The following is a 17,957-nucleotide window of genomic DNA, read 5'->3' on the forward strand; positions in this document are numbered from 1 at the left end:
AGTTAAAAGCCCATCAGGCCCAGTAAAAGCTTATCTTCCCATAGCGCGCTTAACGATTTTGATTTTGAATTTGAAAAGAAGAGGAAGCAAGAGGAAATGGAGGATTCAGGTGCGATTCTATGTCAAATCTCCATTTTCAAGGACATGCTTGATCAGGTTTCACTATTCTTCATCTTCTTCACTGGATTGGTATCTCTCGTCTTTAGCTTAATCTGAGCTGTGATCGAATGAAACAGGTCAATCGGGAAATCGAAGCAAACATTCAGGTCACGCGAGAGATCGAATCACAGATCGGAAATTGTTCTGAGACGGAATCGGCTCTGTCTGTCAAAGAAGCTGAGCTTACTAAATCGTTCCTTGCTTCTCAGTTCGAGATCAATGGTTTGATCTCCGTTACAGGTTTCTGAATTTGAGTCGCTTCTAATTTCTGAATTTGTTTTTTGTTTCTGTGTTGTTAAATCTCTATCACTATGTTTTATTTTCTTAAAGCTGATTCAAGAAACTCTCTGAAGCTATTGGAGGATGAGATTTGTCGTTTGAGAAATGAGCATAGTGAGCTAATTACAAGACTAACCGAGAAGCGGTAAACATCGATTGTGTTGTAAACAAGCATTTGTGTTCTTGATCCTCTGATTGATAAAGCATTGCTTATGGAATTTTTTTACACAGGGAAGGTTTTGTGAAGATGTGTTTTGGGTTTCAAAGGGAGATTGAAGACAGTGAATTCAGGAATTTATTGTTGGAAAGAGAGTTTCTCGACAACGAAGTTCGGATGTTGGAGGAGAAGAACTTAGATGTGAAGAACTCTATTTTGGCTTACATGGAAGATGAAATGATGAATCTATTATCTGATTAGTGTTTCTGGTCACATTATCTTCAACACCATGGATCATTGGTGCACCAGAATGGAGGTTCATGTATACAAAAAATATGTTACAAAAAGAATAAAAGGTGAAGTTTGTTATCAACGCCCTAAGATCAAACATCATTTCTTAACGCCCTAAGATCACAGACTTTGTCATCTCATTCACAGTGATCAAATCCTCAGACGATGATTTGTCATCTCTCCTGTGCACTACAAATGTCGGTTGTTCTGGTGGTGGAAGATCTGATGTTGTGGTGAGCATAGACAGCAACTCAAGTGTGTTGGGTCTATCTGCAGGTTGGTGTTGAACACAGAGCAGACCGATCTGAACACATCTCTCAACTTCCAGTGGGCGACATGAATCGGCGACATCTTTGTCCAAGAGATCAATTCCTCCAGTATCACACCAAGATTCCCACGCCTGTTGTTCAGATTCAGGTCTTAAGAATATAAAAGCAAGAAACGTTTTGAGACATTTGCAACTGTATGAATACCTAAAAGTTGTACTTACATATGCAATAAGGGTTTTTTCTTCTTTGCCATAGCTGAATCTTGAGATCTTCTCCCCGCTTATGATTTCTAACATTAGAACTCCAAAGCTATAGATGTCGGACTTTTCAGAAAACATCCCAGTCCATGCATACTCAGGAGCCATATATCCTCTGTGCGAACATCGAATAGTTTCACCCAATGTTTAATAAACGATTATGAGTTTATGACTATGAATCTTGTTAACAATGTTATGGAAAATAGAGTCTTACAGAGTTCCTACAACCCTGCGAGTATTGTCCTGATATTCGGTTCCCTGATACATCCGAGCCAATCCAAAATCTGATATCTTTGGATTCATCTTCTCGTCAAGAAGAATATTGCTAACCTTCAGATCTCGGTGAATAACCTTGAGGTGTGAGTCACGATGGAGATAGTGAATTCCACGCGCAATACCTTGAATGATATCCAATCTCTTTGGCCAGTCAATCTCAAGCCTTTTTCTTGAATCTAAGCGACAATATAGAGTATGAACAATCAGATAAGACAGTTCCATGTAGAGAAAAAGTTGCTGATAGTAAAGGAATGAAGCAAGAAGGAACCCACCGAAGAGAAAGGTATCAAGGCTATTGTTCAACATGAACTCATAAATCAATAGCTTCTCTTCTCCTTCAATGCAACATCCCAAAATCCGAACTAAGTTTTTATGTTGTAGTTTTGAGATGAGTACTATTTCATTCATGAACTCCTCTTTGCCCTGGCCCGAGCTGCTAGAAAGCCGTTTTACAGCAATTTCTTTCCCATCTTGCAGCTTACCCTGAAACACATTGCATAAGGTCATCTGGAGAGCATAAGCAAAGAATAGAAAAGAGCAAAGAGGTTAAAAATTCTCTAACCTTATAAACAGGGCCAAATCCACCTTGTCCGAGTTTGTTTGATATACTGAAATTATTGGTGGCAGTTTGAATGGTATGCATATCAAAGAAATCTAAACCTGGGACATCTTGTGGTTTCAGATCATTCCTCCATGAAACTTGTGAAGCATCCGTTGTTATATCAGCTGAAACTAGTGTTTCAATTATAGATAATATAGGTCATCAGTGTCTTACCAATAGCAAGAAAATGAGTACTGTAAATAAAGAAAAGAAATCAATAGAGAGGGAGTAAGATCATCAGTTTTTACCATTATGTTTCACTCTATATCTCCAGAAACAAAACGCAACAAACGCAATTATCACAACAAGAGAAAGGCTCACAATACTAGCAGTAATGGCCTTCTTGCGCTTATTTCCACCTGTGACATATAAGACAAAAACAAATTAAACAATAAGCCATGCTGCTTCCGGTAAGAAGAGTATCAATGGAGTTGTAGATAAAGTTGTAAACGAAGTAATTCTTCCGTGTAATCATTTGAGCGCCATACCTAGTTCAGAACGTGCCAGACGAATGGAGAGAAGTTCTCCTCCTTCAGAAAATTGCACTGCGTCCATTAGGTCTTGGTTCCACATTAAGCACCCAATTCCATCGATATAAGCAAAGGCCAAGCAAGAACAATTGTGGAGGCAACTTTTCTGGCATTCTTCAACATTCACAAAACTTGCAAATTCGTAAAAGTCTGGAGGCTTTATCCTGGCAACAGGATGGAACACGTTTGCATATTTGCCAGTAGAGTTTCCTTGACAATATAGTTCGGTACGCCTCACACAACCACCAGTCCAGTTTCCTCTTTTCCACTCCTCAATGAGTTTAGGAACAAACCCTTTGAAACACGTACATTTTGGAGGAACAGACTTCACACATAACCCAAAAGGTCCACATACACCGTAGTAATCACATGAGTGTTCTGGAGCCACAAAGTTCAATACCCAGTCCGTCCCATTATGCCAAGACAACTCCTGTGTGCCCTTTGATGTTAGCATTGTACGTTGAAGTCTATCGTTTCTGTTTAAATAAGTGAGAGATCCTGACCCATTTGTATCCTGCTGAACGCTGACTGGACCTGTAAATGTGTCATCCATTAGCGGTATCCCCGTGAACCTTGTTTTAGCCCATGGACCGCTTCTATAATAAGGCGTTGATCCTTTCGTAACAAGCACCTGCGTTGGCACTTGTGGCGTAATCTGAAGCACAAAGTCGCCAACCGATGGATCAGTGTAACTTTTCCAAGAACTCAACACCTGCTTCTCGCCAGTGGCGAGGTTATACTTCAGGGTTGAGGAAGGAAGCATAGTATCACCAAGATGGTCAAAGCTTTGCCATAGAGTTCTTCCCGAAAAATTGTCTATGACAATAAGATTTCCGGTGTCTGAAAGCTCTGCACGAGACCCGTTAGAAACAAGAGCTTCTCCACTGGACCATGCAACGCCATGTTTGCCATTAAATAACAGAAGACTTCCATTGTTGCTGATAGCGAGATTTGCCGTGGAATCTGTAACAGGCTTTTCTCTATTGGCCACCCACACAACCACCCGGGGAATAATACCCTTGAACCAGATTCCGACATACTGATTCTGGGAGTTATTAAAATTGAAGAACCCCAGTTCATAAAAACCATTAGAGGAGCTGAGAGTTTGTCCTATTGGCAAAGGACTTTCTTTCGTTATCCCTGCAGAGCTAGAACTTATAAAGAAGCTAGATAAGAGCAAATAAGCAAAGAACACGATCCACTTCTTCCCCATATTTGTTATTTCTCTCCAAAAACTATCTTTTTTAGATTAGCTTTACATAAAGCGAGAAAGCAAGAAAAAAAAAAAAAAAAACTCTCTTTGCACATTTTTTGTTTTGTCAACTCAGGGACTGACTTGTGAGAATAATACAGAACAAAAATCATGCGTTATTTAATAATCTTTACTAATGTTCCAAAAATCATGCGTTATTTGATAATAGAGAACAAAAGTGTCAAAGCACGAATAAGTCCTTACCCAATCAGATACGCAACGTTGTCATTGTTCAATGCTATCAAGAACAAAAAGAAGAAGACTTTGGTTATCAAAGACTTTAGAATAAGTTACTGCAAATTTTCTTCTATTCCATTCAAAGACAATCATTTACTTAAATACACAAAAAAGGTGTTCAGAAAGTAACTGCTCACTAAACAAATAACAACGTGAATGAGTGGGAGACAATTCCAAGTCCTTATTAGCTCTGCATCAATAATAGAAACAATGCATACATGATAGATTGGCACGAAGAAGTCCTTACCCAATCAGATACGCAACGTTGTCATTGTTCAAGTCCTTATTAGTTCTGCATCAATCGAAAGAATCCAATCCTTGCTTCACCATTACAACACAATAACTTTCTTGAAATGCAGGCTATGTTTTATCTCGTTTAGACATTTCCTCGAACACTTGCAGTGCATAAAAAAAACCTCCGAGCCTCGCTAATGTCGTTAGACCCGTAATGACCCTAATCGACTGATTCCCAACTCCAACCATATGGGCTTAACTGTTTCTGTCCAAAAGAACCGAAGAATTCAACAGTCAACATTGGTGTGCCACTAGGCCCGAGAATAATCTCCCGGGAAGTCTTAAAATGAAGTAGAGTCAACGATTTGTTTTTGAGCAAAGTATTTTGTCAATTTAGTGGGAAGTGGAATCATGTAATCATGCCTAATAAAATATACCTTAGTCAATTTTACCAAACAGTTTCCACATAGATAAAAAGTTTCTGAATAATAAAGGAAGGGATGTAATTTTACAACCATTAGAAATTTTGATCCTTATAGAGAATAATTCCAATTCTACAGTTTCAACGTCCTTGGATCACAGACTCTGTCATCTCATTGACAGTGATCATCGAATCATTTGACGGTGATTCGTCTTTTCTAGTGTGCACTACAAATGTGGGTTTTTTGGGCAGAGGAAGATCTGATGTTGTGGTAAGCATAGACAGCAACTCAAGTGTGTTTGGTCTGTCTGCAGGCTCGTGTTGAACACAGAGCAAACCAATCTGTACACACCTTCCAACTTCAGATGGGTGACTAGAATCAGCAAGAGCTTGGTCCAAAAAATTAACTTCTCGGGTTTCACACCAACATTCCCATGCCTGTTTTTCAGTTTCCACTCTTAAGAATATCAAAGCAACAAACCTTTTGCAACCTCTGCAAATGCATGAAAACATAAAGTCTTACTAACATATGCAAGAAGTGCTTTTCCCTCCTCGCCATAGCTGAAACTTGAGATCTTCTTTCCGCTGATGATTTCTAACAACAGAACTCCGAAACTGTAGATATCGGATTTCTCAGAGAATACGCCAGTCCATGCATACTCAGGAGACATATATCCTCTGTTCAAAGATCAAATAGTTTCACCCAATTTAATATATGACTACCAATCTAGTTTAATATGTTATCAAGGGATGGTTCTTACAGAGTTCCGACAACCCTGCGAGTTTTTTCCTGATATTGGGTTCCCTGAAACATCCGAGCCAAACCAAAATCTGATATTTTCGGGTTCATTTTCTCATCCAGAAGAATGTTGCTGACCTTCAGGTCTCGGTGAATTACTCTGAGGCGTGAGTCACGGTGGAGATAGAGAAGTCCACGTGCAATACCTTCAATGATCTCAAATCTCTTTGGCCAATCAAGTTCGAGCTTTTTTCTTGCATCTAAGTATACAAGCTATCAGATAAGAAATTCCAGATATAAAGGGGAAAACTACACGAAAGGGGTAAGAAGTGACCCACCAAAGACAAAAGTATCCAGGCTTTTGTTTTTCAAGAACCCATAAATCAATAGCTTCTCTGTTCCTTCGACGCAGCATCCCAAAACCCGGACTAAGTTTCTGTGTTGGAGTTTTGATATCAGTACTATTTCATTCATGAACTCCTGTTTGCCCTGCCCAGAGCTGCTAGAAAGACGTTTTACCGCAATTTCTCTTCCATCTTGCAGTTTTCCCTGAAACAAGTTGCAAATGTCATGTCAAGAAATGACAGAAAAGAAAAAGAGCAAAGAGGATAAAACGTTTCTCGCCTTGTAAACAGAACCAAATCCACCAGGACCGAGTTTGTTTGATAGACTGAAATTATTGGTGGCAGTTTGTATGGCATTCATCTCAAAAAATTCTAAACCTGGGACGTCTTGTGATTGCAGAAAATTCCTCCATGCATCGTTTGATATATGAGCTAAAATATGGGTTAGAATATGTGTGTCAGTGCCAAGTGAGTATATTCAGAGTTTTTAAAACAGGCCGAAACCAATGTACCAGAAAAATAATATACAAGTCAGTCAATTTAGTAGTGGAAAAAACACCTTTTTATTTAACGATATCTTATAACAAATGTAACAGAGCAATTTTATTGACAACCAAATGATTAGATGAACAGTGAGAGATTGTTCGATAGTAAAGTCATCAATGTGTTACCATTATGTTCCACTCTGCATCTCCAGAAACCAAATGCAGCAAATCCAAAGATCACGAATAGGGTCAGGCTCACTGTACTAGCAACAATGGTCATCTTGCGCTTATTTACATCTGAGGAATTTAGGATAAGAATTGAACAATAAGTCATGCTTCTATCGAAAACATCAATATCAAAGAAGTGGAAGATATAATTACAAAAGATACAAAAGGTCCTTGAATTATATTGTAAGTCATACCTAGCTCAGAACGTGCAAGACGAATGGAAAGAAGTTCTCCTGCTGCAGAAAATTGCCTTGTGTCCATTAGATCCTTGCTCCACATTAAGCACCCTATTCCAGGAATATAAGAAAACGCCAAGCAAGAACAATTGTGGAGGCAATTTTGGTGGCATTCTTCAGCATTCTGAGAATTTGCATACTCGTAAAAGTCTGGAGGCTTTATGTTGGGAACAGTATAGAAGACATTTGCATCTTTGCCACTGGAGTTTCCTTGACAATGTAGTTCGGTACGCCTCACACAACCACTAGTCCAGTTTCCTTTCTTCCACTCCTTAGCGAATTTAGGAACAAAACCTTTGAAGCATTTACATTTTGGAGGAATTGATACAACACAAAGCCCAAAAGGTCCACATACGCCATATATATCACATGAATTGGCTGGACCCTCGTAGGTTGATTCCCAGTCCATTCCATTATGCACTAAGACCTTCATTGTTCCCTCTGATGTTAAAATCATGCGTGAAGGTTTGCCTCTTTCAACAAATGAAAAGTATCCTGACCCATTTACATCCTGTGTTAAGATGAATGGACTTGTGTATGATTCATCCATTTGTGGTGATCCAGTGAACCTTGTTTTAGCCCATGGACCGGTTCTATAATAACGTGTCGAGCCTCTCATAATAATCCCCTGTGATGGCACTTGCGGTGTAATCAGAGCCACAAATTCGCCAGGCGATGGATCGGTGTAACTTTTCCAAGCAGTCAATCCTCGCTTCTCACCAGCGACGAGATTATACATCATAATTGACGTAGGGAGCAGAGTATTACCAAGATGCTCAAAGCTTTGCCATAGAGTCCTTCCCGAAACTTTGTCTATGAAAACAAGATTTCCATGGTCTGTAAGCTCTGCACGAGACCCATTAGATGCAAAAATATCTCCGGTAGACCACACAACGCCATGTTTGCCATTAGATAACAGAAGACTACCATTGCTGCTGATACCGAGATTTGCCGCAGAGTCTGTAACAGGCTTTTCTCTATTAGCCACCCACACAACCACCTGGGGAATGATACTCTTGAACCAAATTCCGAGATACTGATTTTGGGAGTTATTAAGACTGAAGAATCCCAATTCATAAACACCATTAGAGGAGCTGAGAGTTTGTCCAATTGAAAAGGGACTCTCTTTGGTTATCCCTGCAAAGCTAAAACTCATAAAGATGGTAAAAAAGGGCAAATAAGCAAAGAACACTATCCTCTTCTTCCCCATCTGGTTTTTTTCCTCTCCAAAAACTATCTTCTTCAGATTATTTTAAGAAGCAAACAGAGTAAGAAAGCCAAAACAAAAACACAGAGGGACTTAGTGAGAACTATTTTCAAGCACCTATAAACAATGTTGACCAGATCAACCACACTTATCTTTATACAGGATCAAGTTAAACCCTATTTAATGAATACAAACAAAATTTTATCAAAATAGTTACATAACTTCAACAAACAAAGTCCAACTATTTTACCCATTCAAATACGCAACATTGTCATTTCCATGTCCGTTTAGCTTCTTGCGCTGAGAACCAGTGAAAGATAGCCACCGATACTCTGCAACCATATCGAAAGACGAGAACTTTCACAAGTCTGAATCCATTGATTGACCGCAGATTAAAAATCCCGTGATGTTCCCATGTTCTTGTCGCCAGCTCTTAGTTTCCAGAATCTGCAAATGATAAACATCAACACTCGTCTTTAAATGTTACTTGATTCATTGGAACAGCTGTCTTGAATTGGAGACTACATTAATTCTCGTTCAGGCATTTTACCGAACATTTGAAATGCATAATCAAAACTTTCAGAGCTCCACTAGTGCCCAATTCCATCTCCAAGACTCCAACCATCTGGGCGACTGGGCGTGACTGTTTTCTCCAAAATAGCCGAAGAATTCTACAGTCAATATTGGTGTGCCAGTTTCGCCGGAGAGAAGAAGACGACTTCAACAGTCAATTCTACAACACTAGAATTTCGAACACAAGCTTTTCTCCAAATCCAAACTCGAAATCTGAACCGGACCACAAAAAAATACAAACCGAACCAAACACATTCCGAATCGGGTCGTATTTTCGAATATTAAAAGGTCCAAAATACGAATGGCCAATATAAGCCCATAAGGCCCAGTAAAATATTATTCCCCCCCCCCCCCACCCAACTCAACTCTTAACGATTATGTTTTTGAATTTGAAAACAAGCGTAAGCACGAGAGTTGAGAGAGAGATAGAGAGATTTGGAGATCGAGAATTCAGGTGCGATTCTATGTCAAATCTCTATTTTCAAGGACATGCTTGATCAGGTTCTACTCTTCTCCTTCTTCTTCTTCACTGGTATGGTTTCTAGGACATGCTTGATCAGGTTCTACTCTTCTCCTTCTTCTTCTTCACTGGTATGGTTTCTCGTCTTTAGCTTAATTTGAGCTGTGATCGAATGACACTGATCAATCGGGAAATCGAAGTAAAACACAAGAGATGCTTACGAAACAGGAACTGGATAATCTTTGGTTAACCAAATTGGAAGTTTAGGAAATGACCAACTCTTCTCTCTTCTCTTTGAACAAGCCTTTTTGCATAATTTTGGATGTGATCTTCTCTTTTAAGTTTTAACATAATGAAATAATCTACGTTGAAGTTAGCAACATTAGAAAATTTGATCCTTTGGAGAATAATTCCAATTCTAAAATTTTCCATCACACATTGATGTTCAACGTCCTAGGATCACAGACTCTGTCATCTCATTGACAGTGATCATCAAATCATTAGACGGTGGTTCGTCATTTCTTGTGTGCACTGCAAATGTGGGTTGTTTTGGCAGAGGAAGATCTGATGTTGTGGTAAGCATAGACAACAACTCAAGTGTGTTTGGTCTGTCTGCAGGTTGATGTTGAACACAGAGCAAACCAATCTGGACACACCTTCCAACTTCGGCTGGATGAGAAGAATCATCAAGAGCTTGGTCCAAGAGATTAACTCCTCGGGTTTCACACCAACATTCCCATACCTGCATTGGTTTCAGATCTTAACAATACAAGAGCAACAAACCTTTTACAAAATCGGAAAGTGCAAGAAAACATAAAGGCTGACTTACATATGCAAGAAGTGCTTTTCCTTCCTCACCATAGCTGAACCTTGAAATCTTCTCTCCGCTGATGATTTCTAACAGAAGAACTCCGAAGCTGTAGATGTCTGATTTCTCAGAGAATACTCCAGTCCATGCATACTCTGGAGACATATATCCTCTGTGCAAACATCACATAGTTTCACATATGACTATCATGACAAGGGAATTAGTTTATCATGTTATCGAAGAATGGTTCTTACAGAGTTCCCACAACCCTGCGAGTTTTGTCCTGATATTGGCTTCCCTGAAACAACCGAGCCAACCCAAAATCTGATATTTTCGGGTTCATTTTCTCGTCCAGAAGAATGTTGCTAACCTTCAGGTCTCTGTGAATTACTCTGAGGCGTGAGTCACGGTGGAGATAGAGAAGTCCACGCACAATACCTTGAATGATATCAAATCTCTTTGGCCAATCAAGCTCGAGCCTTTTTCTTGAACCTAAGCAAAAATACCATGTAAAAACTATAAAATAAGCAGTTCCAGAGGAAACCTACAAGAAAGAGGCAAGATGTAACCCACCAAAAACAAAGGTATCAAGGCTTTTGTTTTTCATAAACTCATAAATCAATAGCTTTTCTTTTCCTTCAACACAGCATCCCAAAACCCGTACCAAGTTTCTGTGTTGGAGTTTTGATATCAGTACTATTTCATTCATGAACTCCTGTTTGCCCTGCTCAGAGCTGCTAGAAAGGCGTTTTACCGCAATTTCCCTTCCATCTTGCAGTTTTCCCTGAAAAAAGTTGCAAATGTCATCTTCAGAAAAAACAGAAAAGAAAAAGAGCGAATAGGATAAAACGTTTCTCGCCTTGTAAACGGAACCAAAGCCACCATGTCCGAGTTTGTTTGATAGACTGAAATTACTGGTGGCAGTTTGTATGGTATTCATCTCAAAAAATTCTAAACCTGGGACGTCTTGTGATTGCAAATCATTCCTCCATGCATCTTCTGATATATGAGCTGAAATTTGGGTTAGAATTTGTGAGTCAGTGCCAAATGAGCATATTAAGAGTATTTAAAACCAGCCAAAACCAATGTACCAAAGAGAACATAGAAAATTCCGTCAGTTTAGTGTAGATTTGTTGTATTTCACGATATATCGTAAGTTCGTAACAAAGGTAAAAGAGTAATTTTGTTGACAACCAAATGAGTAGATAAACAATCAGAGATTGTTCGATAGCATCAATAATGTTACCGTGATGTTTTACTCTGTTTCTCCAAAAACCAAACGTGGCAAAGCCCAAGATCACAAAGAGGGTAAGGCTCACTGTACTAGCAACAATGGTCATCTTGCGCTTATGTACATCTGAAAAATTTAGAACAAGAATTAAACAATAAGTCATGCTTCTATTGAAAACATCAATATCAATGAAGTAGAAGATATAATTGAAAAAGATAAAGAAGATCCTTGAATTATCTTCTAATTCATACCTAGCTCAGAATGTGCAAGACGAATGGAAAGAATTTCTCCTCCTGCAGAAAATTGCATTGTGTCCATTAGGTCTTTGCTCCACATTAAGCACCCTATTCCAGGAATATAAGCGAAGGCCAAGCAAGAACAATTGTGGAGGCAACTTTGGTAGCATCCTTCAGCATCCACAGAATTTGCATATTCATAAAAGTCTGGAGGCTTTATGTTTGGAACAGTATGGAAGACGTTTGCATCTTTGCCAGTAGAGTTTCCTTGACAATGTAGTTCGGTACGCCTCGCACAACCACTTGTCCAGTTTCCTCTTTTCCATTCCTCAATGGATTTAGGAACAAAACCTTTGAAGCATTTACACTTTGGAGGATCTGAGATAACACAAAAACCAAAAGGCCCACATACGCCGTAAATATCACATGAATTGGCTGGACCCTCGTAGCTTGATTTCCAGTCCAATCCATTATACCGTAACACCTTCATTGATCCCTCTGATGTTAACATTATACGTGAAAGTTTGTAGTCTCTTTCAAAATACGAAAAGTATCCTGACCCATTTACATCCTGATGTAGGCTGAATGGACTAGTATATGATTCATCCATCTGTGGTATCCCGGTATACCTTGTTTTAGCCCATGGACCGGTTCTATAATAAGGGGTCGAGCCTCGCATAACAAACCCCTGTGATGGCACTTGCGGTGTGATCTGAACCCAAAAGTCACCAGGCGATGGATCAGTATAACTTTTCCAAGAACTCAACCCTCGCTTCTCACCGGTGACGAGATTATACATCATAGTTGAGAGAGGGAGTAGAGTATTACCAAGGTGCTCAAAGCTTTCCCATAGAGTTCTTCCTGTAACGTTGTCTTTGACCATTAGATTTCCATAGTCGGAAAGCTCTGCATGAGATCCCTTAGATGCAGAAATTTCTCCAGTGGACCACACGACGTCATGTTTGCCATTAATTAACAGAAGACTTCCACTGCTGCTGATAACTAAATTTGCTGCAGAGTCTGTAACAGGCTTTTCTCTATTGGCCACCCAAACAACCACCCGGGGAATGATTCCCTTGAACCAGATTCCAACATACTGATTTTGGGAGTTATTAAAACTGAAGAACCCCAGTTCATACACTCCATTAGAGGAGCTGAGAGTTTGTCCTATAGACAAAGGACTCTCTTTTGTTATCTCTGCATAGCTAAAACTTATAAATAAGAGCAACACGATCCTCTTCTTCCCCATGTGTATTTTTTTTTCTCTAATAACTAAGAAACGAACATATAACAAGACAAAGAAAGCCAAGTGAAGAAACACTCAGGGATTTTTTTTCTTCGAGGGACTCGTCAAAACTATTTTCAAGCACCTACTATAAACAATGTTGACCAGACCGCACTAATGTTCCAAAATACTCATTTTTCAATGGAAACGTAAATGCCACAAACAAAGTCCAATTTTTTACCCAGTCAATTACGCAACATAGTCATATTTCATGACGTGAACAAGTGAAAGATGTGCAAATTTACTCTCCACCAATCTAAAGATAAGAAATTTTTCGATGCAGAACGCATTGCTTGACCATAATCTTGCCAGCTCTTTAAATCCAGAACGTGCCAATGATATACATCAAAACTCTTGGTATATGAATAAATCAGATGACATTGGTTTCTGAAATCATTGTTTTTACCCGTACAATACACGGTTTAAATGTTAGTGGATTCACCGGAAGAGCTTTCTTGAAGTGGGAGACTACGTGAAATCTCGTTCAGGCATTTCACCGAACACTTGTAATGCATTATCAGAACGCTCAAAGCTCCCATAATGTCGTTTGACACTAATGCCCCGATTACACAATTGAAAGTACATATAGCCATTCCCAACGTGAAACTGTTTTTGTCCAAAATAGCTGACTTCAACAGTCAACATTGGTGTGCCAGTGTCACCAGAGAGAAGAAGACGATCATCAATTCTACCATTTCGAACGCACATATTGAAAGATTACAAACCCAACTCGAATCTGAACCGAACCAAACTAGATCCGAAATAAATTAAAAAGTCGGTTCGTATTTACAAATATTGAAAGATCCGAAATCCGATTGGGCCGATTTTGGTAAACGCCCATAAAGGCCCGGTAAAATCTTATCTTCCCCTAACTCATAACGATATTGATTTTGAATTTTGAAAAGAAGCGGAAGCAAGAGCGAGCGAGAGAGAGAGAGAGACAGAGAGTGATTTCTGCGGAGATGGAGGATTCAGGAGCGATTCTATGTCAGATCTCCATTTTCAAGGACATGCTTGATCAGGTTTCACTATTCTTCATCTTCTTCACTGGATTGGTATCTCTCGTCTTTAGCTTAATCTGAGCTGTGATCGAATGAAACAGGTCAATCGGGAAATCGAAGCAAACATTCAGGTGACGCGAGAGATCGAATCACAGATCGGAGCGTGTTCTGAGATTGAATCTTCTCTGTCTCTCAAGGAACCTGAGCTTACTAGATCGTTCCTTGCTTCTCAATTCGAGATCAGCGGTTTGATCTCCGTTACAGGTGTCTAAATTTTCCGAAGGATTTGTTCAATATTCACATTCGTAATTTTGATCACTATGGTTTTATTTCCTTAAAAGCTGATTCAAGAAACTCTCTGAAGCTATTGGAGGATGAGATTTGTTGCTTAAGAAGTGAGCACAGTGAGCTAATTACAAAGACTAACCGAGAAGCGGTAAACATCAATAACTGCATTGTTCTTGATTTTGTCTAATCTTGAAGTTACTAAGCATTTATATGGAAACTTGTACACAGGGAAGGGTTTGTGAAGATGTGTTTTGGATTCCAAAGAGAGATTGAAGACAGTGAATTCAGGAGTTTATTGGCTGAGAAGGAGCGTCTGGAAAACGAAGTTCGGATGTTGGAAGAGAAGAACATGGATGTGAAGAACTCTATTTTGGCTTACATGGAAGATGAAATGATGAATCTATTATCTGATTAGTGTTTCTGGAAATATGAAACTTTTAGCCATTGGCTTCGAATCTAAGTACTATTATTAGTCACCTAATCTTTAACCATGGTAAATTCTTACTCTACAGTAATTCACTGGTGCACCAAAATGGAGGTTCATCTGTTGGAATATACCTTTCATAAATAGAAAAAATCGTTTACAAAACAGACTAAAGTTTCAATCAAACATCATTTCTCAACGCCCTAAGATCACAGACTTTGTCATCTCATTCACAGTGATCAAATCCTTAGACGATGATTCGTCATCTCTCCAGTGCACTACAAATGTGGGTTGTTTTGGTGATGGAAGATCTGATGTTGTCGTGAGCATAGACATCAACTCAAGTGTGTTTGGTCTGTCTGCAGGTTGGTGTTGAACACAGAGAAGACCAATCTGAATACATCTCTCAACTTCTAATGGGCGACATGAATCAGCAACATCTTTATCCAAAAGATCAACTCCTCCAGTTTCACACCAAGATTCCCATGCCTGTTGTTTGATCTTAAAATTATAAAAGCAAGAAACGATTTGAGATATTTGCAACTGTATACCTAAAGTCGTACTTACATATGCAATAAGGGTTTTTTCTTCTTTGCCATAGCTGAATCTTGAGATCTTCTCTCCGCTTATGATTTCTAATATATCCTCTGGAGACATATATCCTCTGCACATATATCAAATAGTTTCTCCCAAGTTAATATCTGATTATAACTTTGAGTCTTTAGTCAATTATGTTTTTGAAATAGATTCTTACAGAGTTCCTACGACCCTGCGAGTATTGTCCTGATATTCGGTTCCCTGATACATCCGAGCCAATCCAAAATCTGATATCTTTGGATTCATCTTCTCGTCAAGAAGAATATTGCTGACCTTCAGATCACGGTGAATTACCTTGAGGCATGAGTCACGATGGAGATAGTGAATTCCACGCGCAATACCTTGAATGATATCAAATCTCTTTGGCCAGTCAATCTCAAGCCTTTTTCTTGAATCTAAGCAACAATACAGCGTGAAAACAATCAGAAAAGACAATTCCATATAGAGAAAAAAAGCTGCCGATAGTAAAGGAATGAGGCAAGAAAGAACCCACCGAAGAGAAAAGTATCAAGGCTTTTGTTCAACATAAACTCATAAATCAACAGCCTCTCTTCTCCTTCAATGCAACATCCTAAAATCCGAACTAAGTTTTTGTGTTGTAGTTTTGAGATGAGTACTATTTCATTCATGAACTCCTCTTTGCCCTGCCCTGAGCTGCTAGAAAGCCGTTTTACAGCAATTTCTTTCCCATCTTGCAGCTTTCCCTAATACAGATTGCAGAAAGTCATTTCGAGAACATAAGCGGAAAATACAAAAGAGCAAAGAAGATTAAAATTCTCCAACCTTGTAAACTGAACCAAATCCACCTTGTCCCAGTTTATTTGAGAGACTGAAATTATTGGTGGCAGTTTGAATGGTGTTCATCTCAAACAAATATGAACCTGAGACATCTTGTGGTTCCAAATCATATTTCGGTGCATCTTGTGAAGCTAGAATTTCAGGAATAGATAAAGAGATAATAATAAGGCCATGAATATGAATAAAAACAATAAGAGATCGATATAGAGCTAGTAAGATCATCAGAGTGTTACCATTATGTTTAACTCTGTATCTCCAGAAACCAAACGCAGTAGAACCCAATATCAGAAAAAGAGAAAGGCTGACAATACTAGCAGTAATGGTCTTCTTGCGCTTATTCCCACCTGAGATATAAGACAAAAATAAATTGAACAACTAGCCATGCTGCTACCGGAACGAATAGTATCAATGGAGTTCTAGATAAAGTTGTAATTGAAGAAGTAGCTCTTTCTTGATATCATTTAAGCCGTACCTAATTCAGAACGTGCAAGACGAATGGAAAGAATCTCTCCTCCTGCAGAAAATTGCACTGTGTCCATGAAGTCTTGGTTCCATATTAAGCACCCAATTCCATGAATATAAGAAAAGGCCAAGCAAGAACAGTTGTGGAGGCAAATTTTGTAGCATCCTTCTGCATCCACAGCACTTGCAAATTCGTAAAAGTCTGGAGGCTTTATGTTGGCAACTGGATGGAAGAAGTTTGCATCTTTTTTAGTTGAGTTTTCCTGACAATGTAGTTTGGTACGCCTCACACAACCATCAGTCCAATTTCCTCTTTTCCACTCCTCAATATATTTTGGTATAAACCCTTTGAAGCATTTACACACTGACTTGACACAAATCCCAAAAGGTCCACATACACCGTAATAATCACATGAGTGCGCTGGAGCCACAAAGTTCAATACCCAATCAGTCCCACTATGCCTAGAAATCTCCAGTGAACCCTTCGATGTTATCACTATACGTGGAAGTTTGAAGTTTCTGTTTAAATAAGTAAGGGATCCTGACCCGTTTGCATCTTGCTAAAGGCTTAATGGATTTGTAAATGAATCATCCATTAGTGGTACCCCCGTGAACCTTGTTTTAGCCCATGGACCGCTTCTCCAATAAGGCTTCGAGCCTCTCATAGTTAAAGCTTGTGTTGGCACTTGCGTTGTAATCTGAAGCACAAAGTCACCAACCGCTGGATTAGTGTAACTTTTCCAAGAAGTCAAGACCTGCTTCTCGCCAGTGGCGAGGTTATACATCAGAGCTGAGAAAGGAAGCATAGTATCACCAAGATGGTCAAAGCTTTGCCAAAGAGTTCTTCCCGAAAAATTGTCTATGACAATAAGATTTCCGGTGTCTGAAAGCTCTGCACGAGACCCGTTAGAAGCAAGAGTTTCACCACTGGACCATGCAACGCCATGTTTTCCATTATATAACAGAAGACTTGCGTTGCTGCTGATAGCGAGATTTGCTGTGGAATCTGTAACAGGATTTTCTCTATTGGCCACCCACACAACCACCCGGGGAATGATTCCCTTGAACCAGATTCCAAGATAATGATTTTCCGAGTTATTAAAACTGAAGAAACCCAATTCATAAACTCCATTAGAGGAGCTGAGAGTTTGTCCTATTGACAAAGGACTCTCTTTGTTTATCCCTGCAATTGCAAAGCTAAAACTTATAAAGATGGTATTGGTAAATAAGAGCAAAGAAGCAAAGAACGTGATCCTCATCGTCCCCGTTTGTTTGTTTTTTTCTTTCTCCAATAACTATCTTTTTTGGATTAGTGTGTATGAAGCAAGAGAGCCGGGGAAAAAAAAAACACTGTGTCTTGTCAGAACTACTTTACTTATTTTCCAAAAATATGCATTATTTAATAAATACATGATAGATACATTGGCACGAAGAAGTCATTACCGTATCAGATACGCAACGTTTTCATTGTTCCAGTCCTTACTAGCTTGTTAGGCCCAGAAGAACCTATATTTTTCTTGAACTGCAGACTATGAATTATCTCGTTTAGGCATTTCCTCGAACACTTGCAGTGCATAACAAAAAGTCAGAGC

At 39.1% G+C, this 17,957-nt stretch overlaps 6 protein-coding genes and 1 long non-coding RNA gene across 26 annotated transcripts; 3 read left to right on the top strand and 4 right to left on the bottom strand.

The window, feature by feature from the left end:
* Positions 1-96: 96 nt before the first annotated feature.
* On the top strand, positions 97-1,403 carry AT1G61415 (CAP-gly domain linker; the record flags this gene model as incomplete). 2 transcript variants are annotated; one of them, NM_001124057.2, is made up of 4 exons in its annotated part: positions 97-156; positions 237-399; positions 490-583; positions 670-1,403. In NM_001124057.2, 4 exons carry the CDS (start codon positions 97-99, stop codon positions 854-856), a joined length of 504 nt encoding a protein of 167 aa, NP_001117529.1. In that variant the 3' UTR covers positions 857-1,403. The 2 variants fall into 2 exon arrangements, with proteins under 2 accessions (NP_001117529.1, NP_001117530.1); NM_001124058.2 differs by lacking the exon at positions 97-156 and having other exon boundaries at positions 228-399.
* On the bottom strand, positions 896-4,938 carry AT1G61420 (S-locus lectin protein kinase family protein; the record flags this gene model as incomplete). 5 transcript variants are annotated; one of them, NM_104823.4, is made up of 8 exons in its annotated part: positions 4,321-4,923; positions 2,778-4,113; positions 2,538-2,648; positions 2,251-2,414; positions 1,961-2,171; positions 1,627-1,864; positions 1,377-1,527; positions 896-1,286 (listed from the first exon to the last, which is right to left on the bottom strand). In NM_104823.4, the coding sequence occupies exons 2-8, from the start codon at positions 4,030-4,032 to the stop codon at positions 993-995; spliced, it is 2,424 nt and encodes an 807-aa protein (NP_176337.1). In that variant the 5' UTR covers positions 4,033-4,113; positions 4,321-4,923. The 5 variants fall into 5 exon arrangements, with proteins under 5 accessions (NP_176337.1, NP_001321797.1, NP_001321795.1 ...); NM_001333958.1 differs by having other exon boundaries at positions 993-1,286; positions 2,778-3,959; positions 4,556-4,938; NM_001333960.1 differs by having other exon boundaries at positions 993-1,286; positions 2,251-2,420; positions 2,778-3,959; positions 4,556-4,578.
* On the top strand, positions 3,389-4,975 carry AT1G08387. Its single transcript, NR_139422.1, has one exon. It is a non-coding gene; the product is annotated as an other RNA (long non-coding RNA).
* Positions 4,937-9,087, bottom strand: AT1G61430 (S-locus lectin protein kinase family protein; the record flags this gene model as incomplete). Of its 13 annotated transcripts, none has more annotated exons than NM_001333964.1 (9): positions 8,753-8,967; positions 8,453-8,649; positions 6,954-8,132; positions 6,718-6,828; positions 6,327-6,478; positions 6,041-6,251; positions 5,725-5,962; positions 5,491-5,641; positions 5,105-5,401 (listed from the first exon to the last, which is right to left on the bottom strand). In NM_001333964.1, exons 2-9 carry the CDS (start codon positions 8,454-8,456, stop codon positions 5,105-5,107), a joined length of 2,343 nt encoding a protein of 780 aa, NP_001320256.1. In that variant the 5' UTR covers positions 8,457-8,649; positions 8,753-8,967. The 13 variants fall into 13 exon arrangements, with proteins under 13 accessions (NP_001320263.1, NP_001320261.1, NP_001320260.1 ...); NM_001333963.1 differs by having other exon boundaries at positions 8,728-8,954; NM_001333967.1 differs by having other exon boundaries at positions 4,937-5,401; positions 5,725-6,251; positions 8,753-9,010.
* Positions 9,088-9,569: 482 nt separating this feature from the next.
* AT1G61440 (S-locus lectin protein kinase family protein) lies at positions 9,570-13,547 on the bottom strand (the record flags this gene model as incomplete). Of its 3 annotated transcripts, none has more annotated exons than NM_104825.2 (7): positions 11,526-12,853; positions 11,290-11,400; positions 10,903-11,039; positions 10,617-10,827; positions 10,298-10,535; positions 10,065-10,215; positions 9,668-9,977 (listed from the first exon to the last, which is right to left on the bottom strand). In NM_104825.2, the coding sequence occupies exons 1-7, from the start codon at positions 12,757-12,759 to the stop codon at positions 9,681-9,683; spliced, it is 2,379 nt and encodes a 792-aa protein (NP_176339.1). In that variant the 5' UTR covers positions 12,760-12,853. The 3 variants fall into 3 exon arrangements, with proteins under 3 accessions (NP_001321945.1, NP_176339.1, NP_001321944.1); NM_001333974.1 differs by having other exon boundaries at positions 9,681-9,977; positions 10,903-11,054; positions 11,526-12,863; NM_001333973.1 differs by having other exon boundaries at positions 9,570-9,977; positions 10,617-11,054; positions 11,526-13,547.
* AT1G61450 (CAP-gly domain linker) lies at positions 13,428-14,545 on the top strand. Its single transcript, NM_104826.3, has 4 exons — positions 13,428-13,817; positions 13,898-14,060; positions 14,138-14,232; positions 14,313-14,545. Exons 1-4 carry the CDS (start codon positions 13,758-13,760, stop codon positions 14,355-14,357), a joined length of 363 nt encoding a protein of 120 aa, NP_176340.2. The 5' UTR covers positions 13,428-13,757; the 3' UTR covers positions 14,358-14,545.
* A 158-nt stretch (positions 14,546-14,703) lies between these two features.
* On the bottom strand, positions 14,704-17,624 carry AT1G61460 (G-type lectin S-receptor-like Serine/Threonine-kinase; the record flags this gene model as incomplete). Its single annotated transcript, NM_104827.3, has 8 exons — positions 14,704-14,997; positions 15,076-15,172; positions 15,263-15,500; positions 15,599-15,809; positions 15,889-16,034; positions 16,137-16,247; positions 16,376-16,884; positions 16,981-17,624. 8 exons carry the CDS (start codon positions 17,622-17,624, stop codon positions 14,704-14,706), a joined length of 2,250 nt encoding a protein of 749 aa, NP_176341.3.
* Positions 17,625-17,957: the final 333 nt, after the last annotated feature.

This window comes from Arabidopsis thaliana (genome assembly GCF_000001735.4).
Source record: "Arabidopsis thaliana chromosome 1 sequence".
Classification (NCBI taxonomy): domain Eukaryota; kingdom Viridiplantae; phylum Streptophyta; class Magnoliopsida; order Brassicales; family Brassicaceae; genus Arabidopsis; species Arabidopsis thaliana.

Bases quoted from the DNA above. Each gene is read 5' to 3' on its own strand.
- AT1G61450 (NM_104826.3), top strand. From the start codon at position 13,758: ATGGAGGATTCAGGAGCGATTCTATGTCAGATCTCCATTTTCAAGGAC. The intron at 13,818-13,897 runs GTTTCACTATTC...CGAATGAAACAG, and splicing joins TCAAGGACATGCTTGATCAG to GTCAATCGGGAAATCGAAGC. The intron at 14,233-14,312 runs GTAAACATCAAT...ACTTGTACACAG, and splicing joins CAAAGACTAACCGAGAAGCG to GGAAGGGTTTGTGAAGATGT.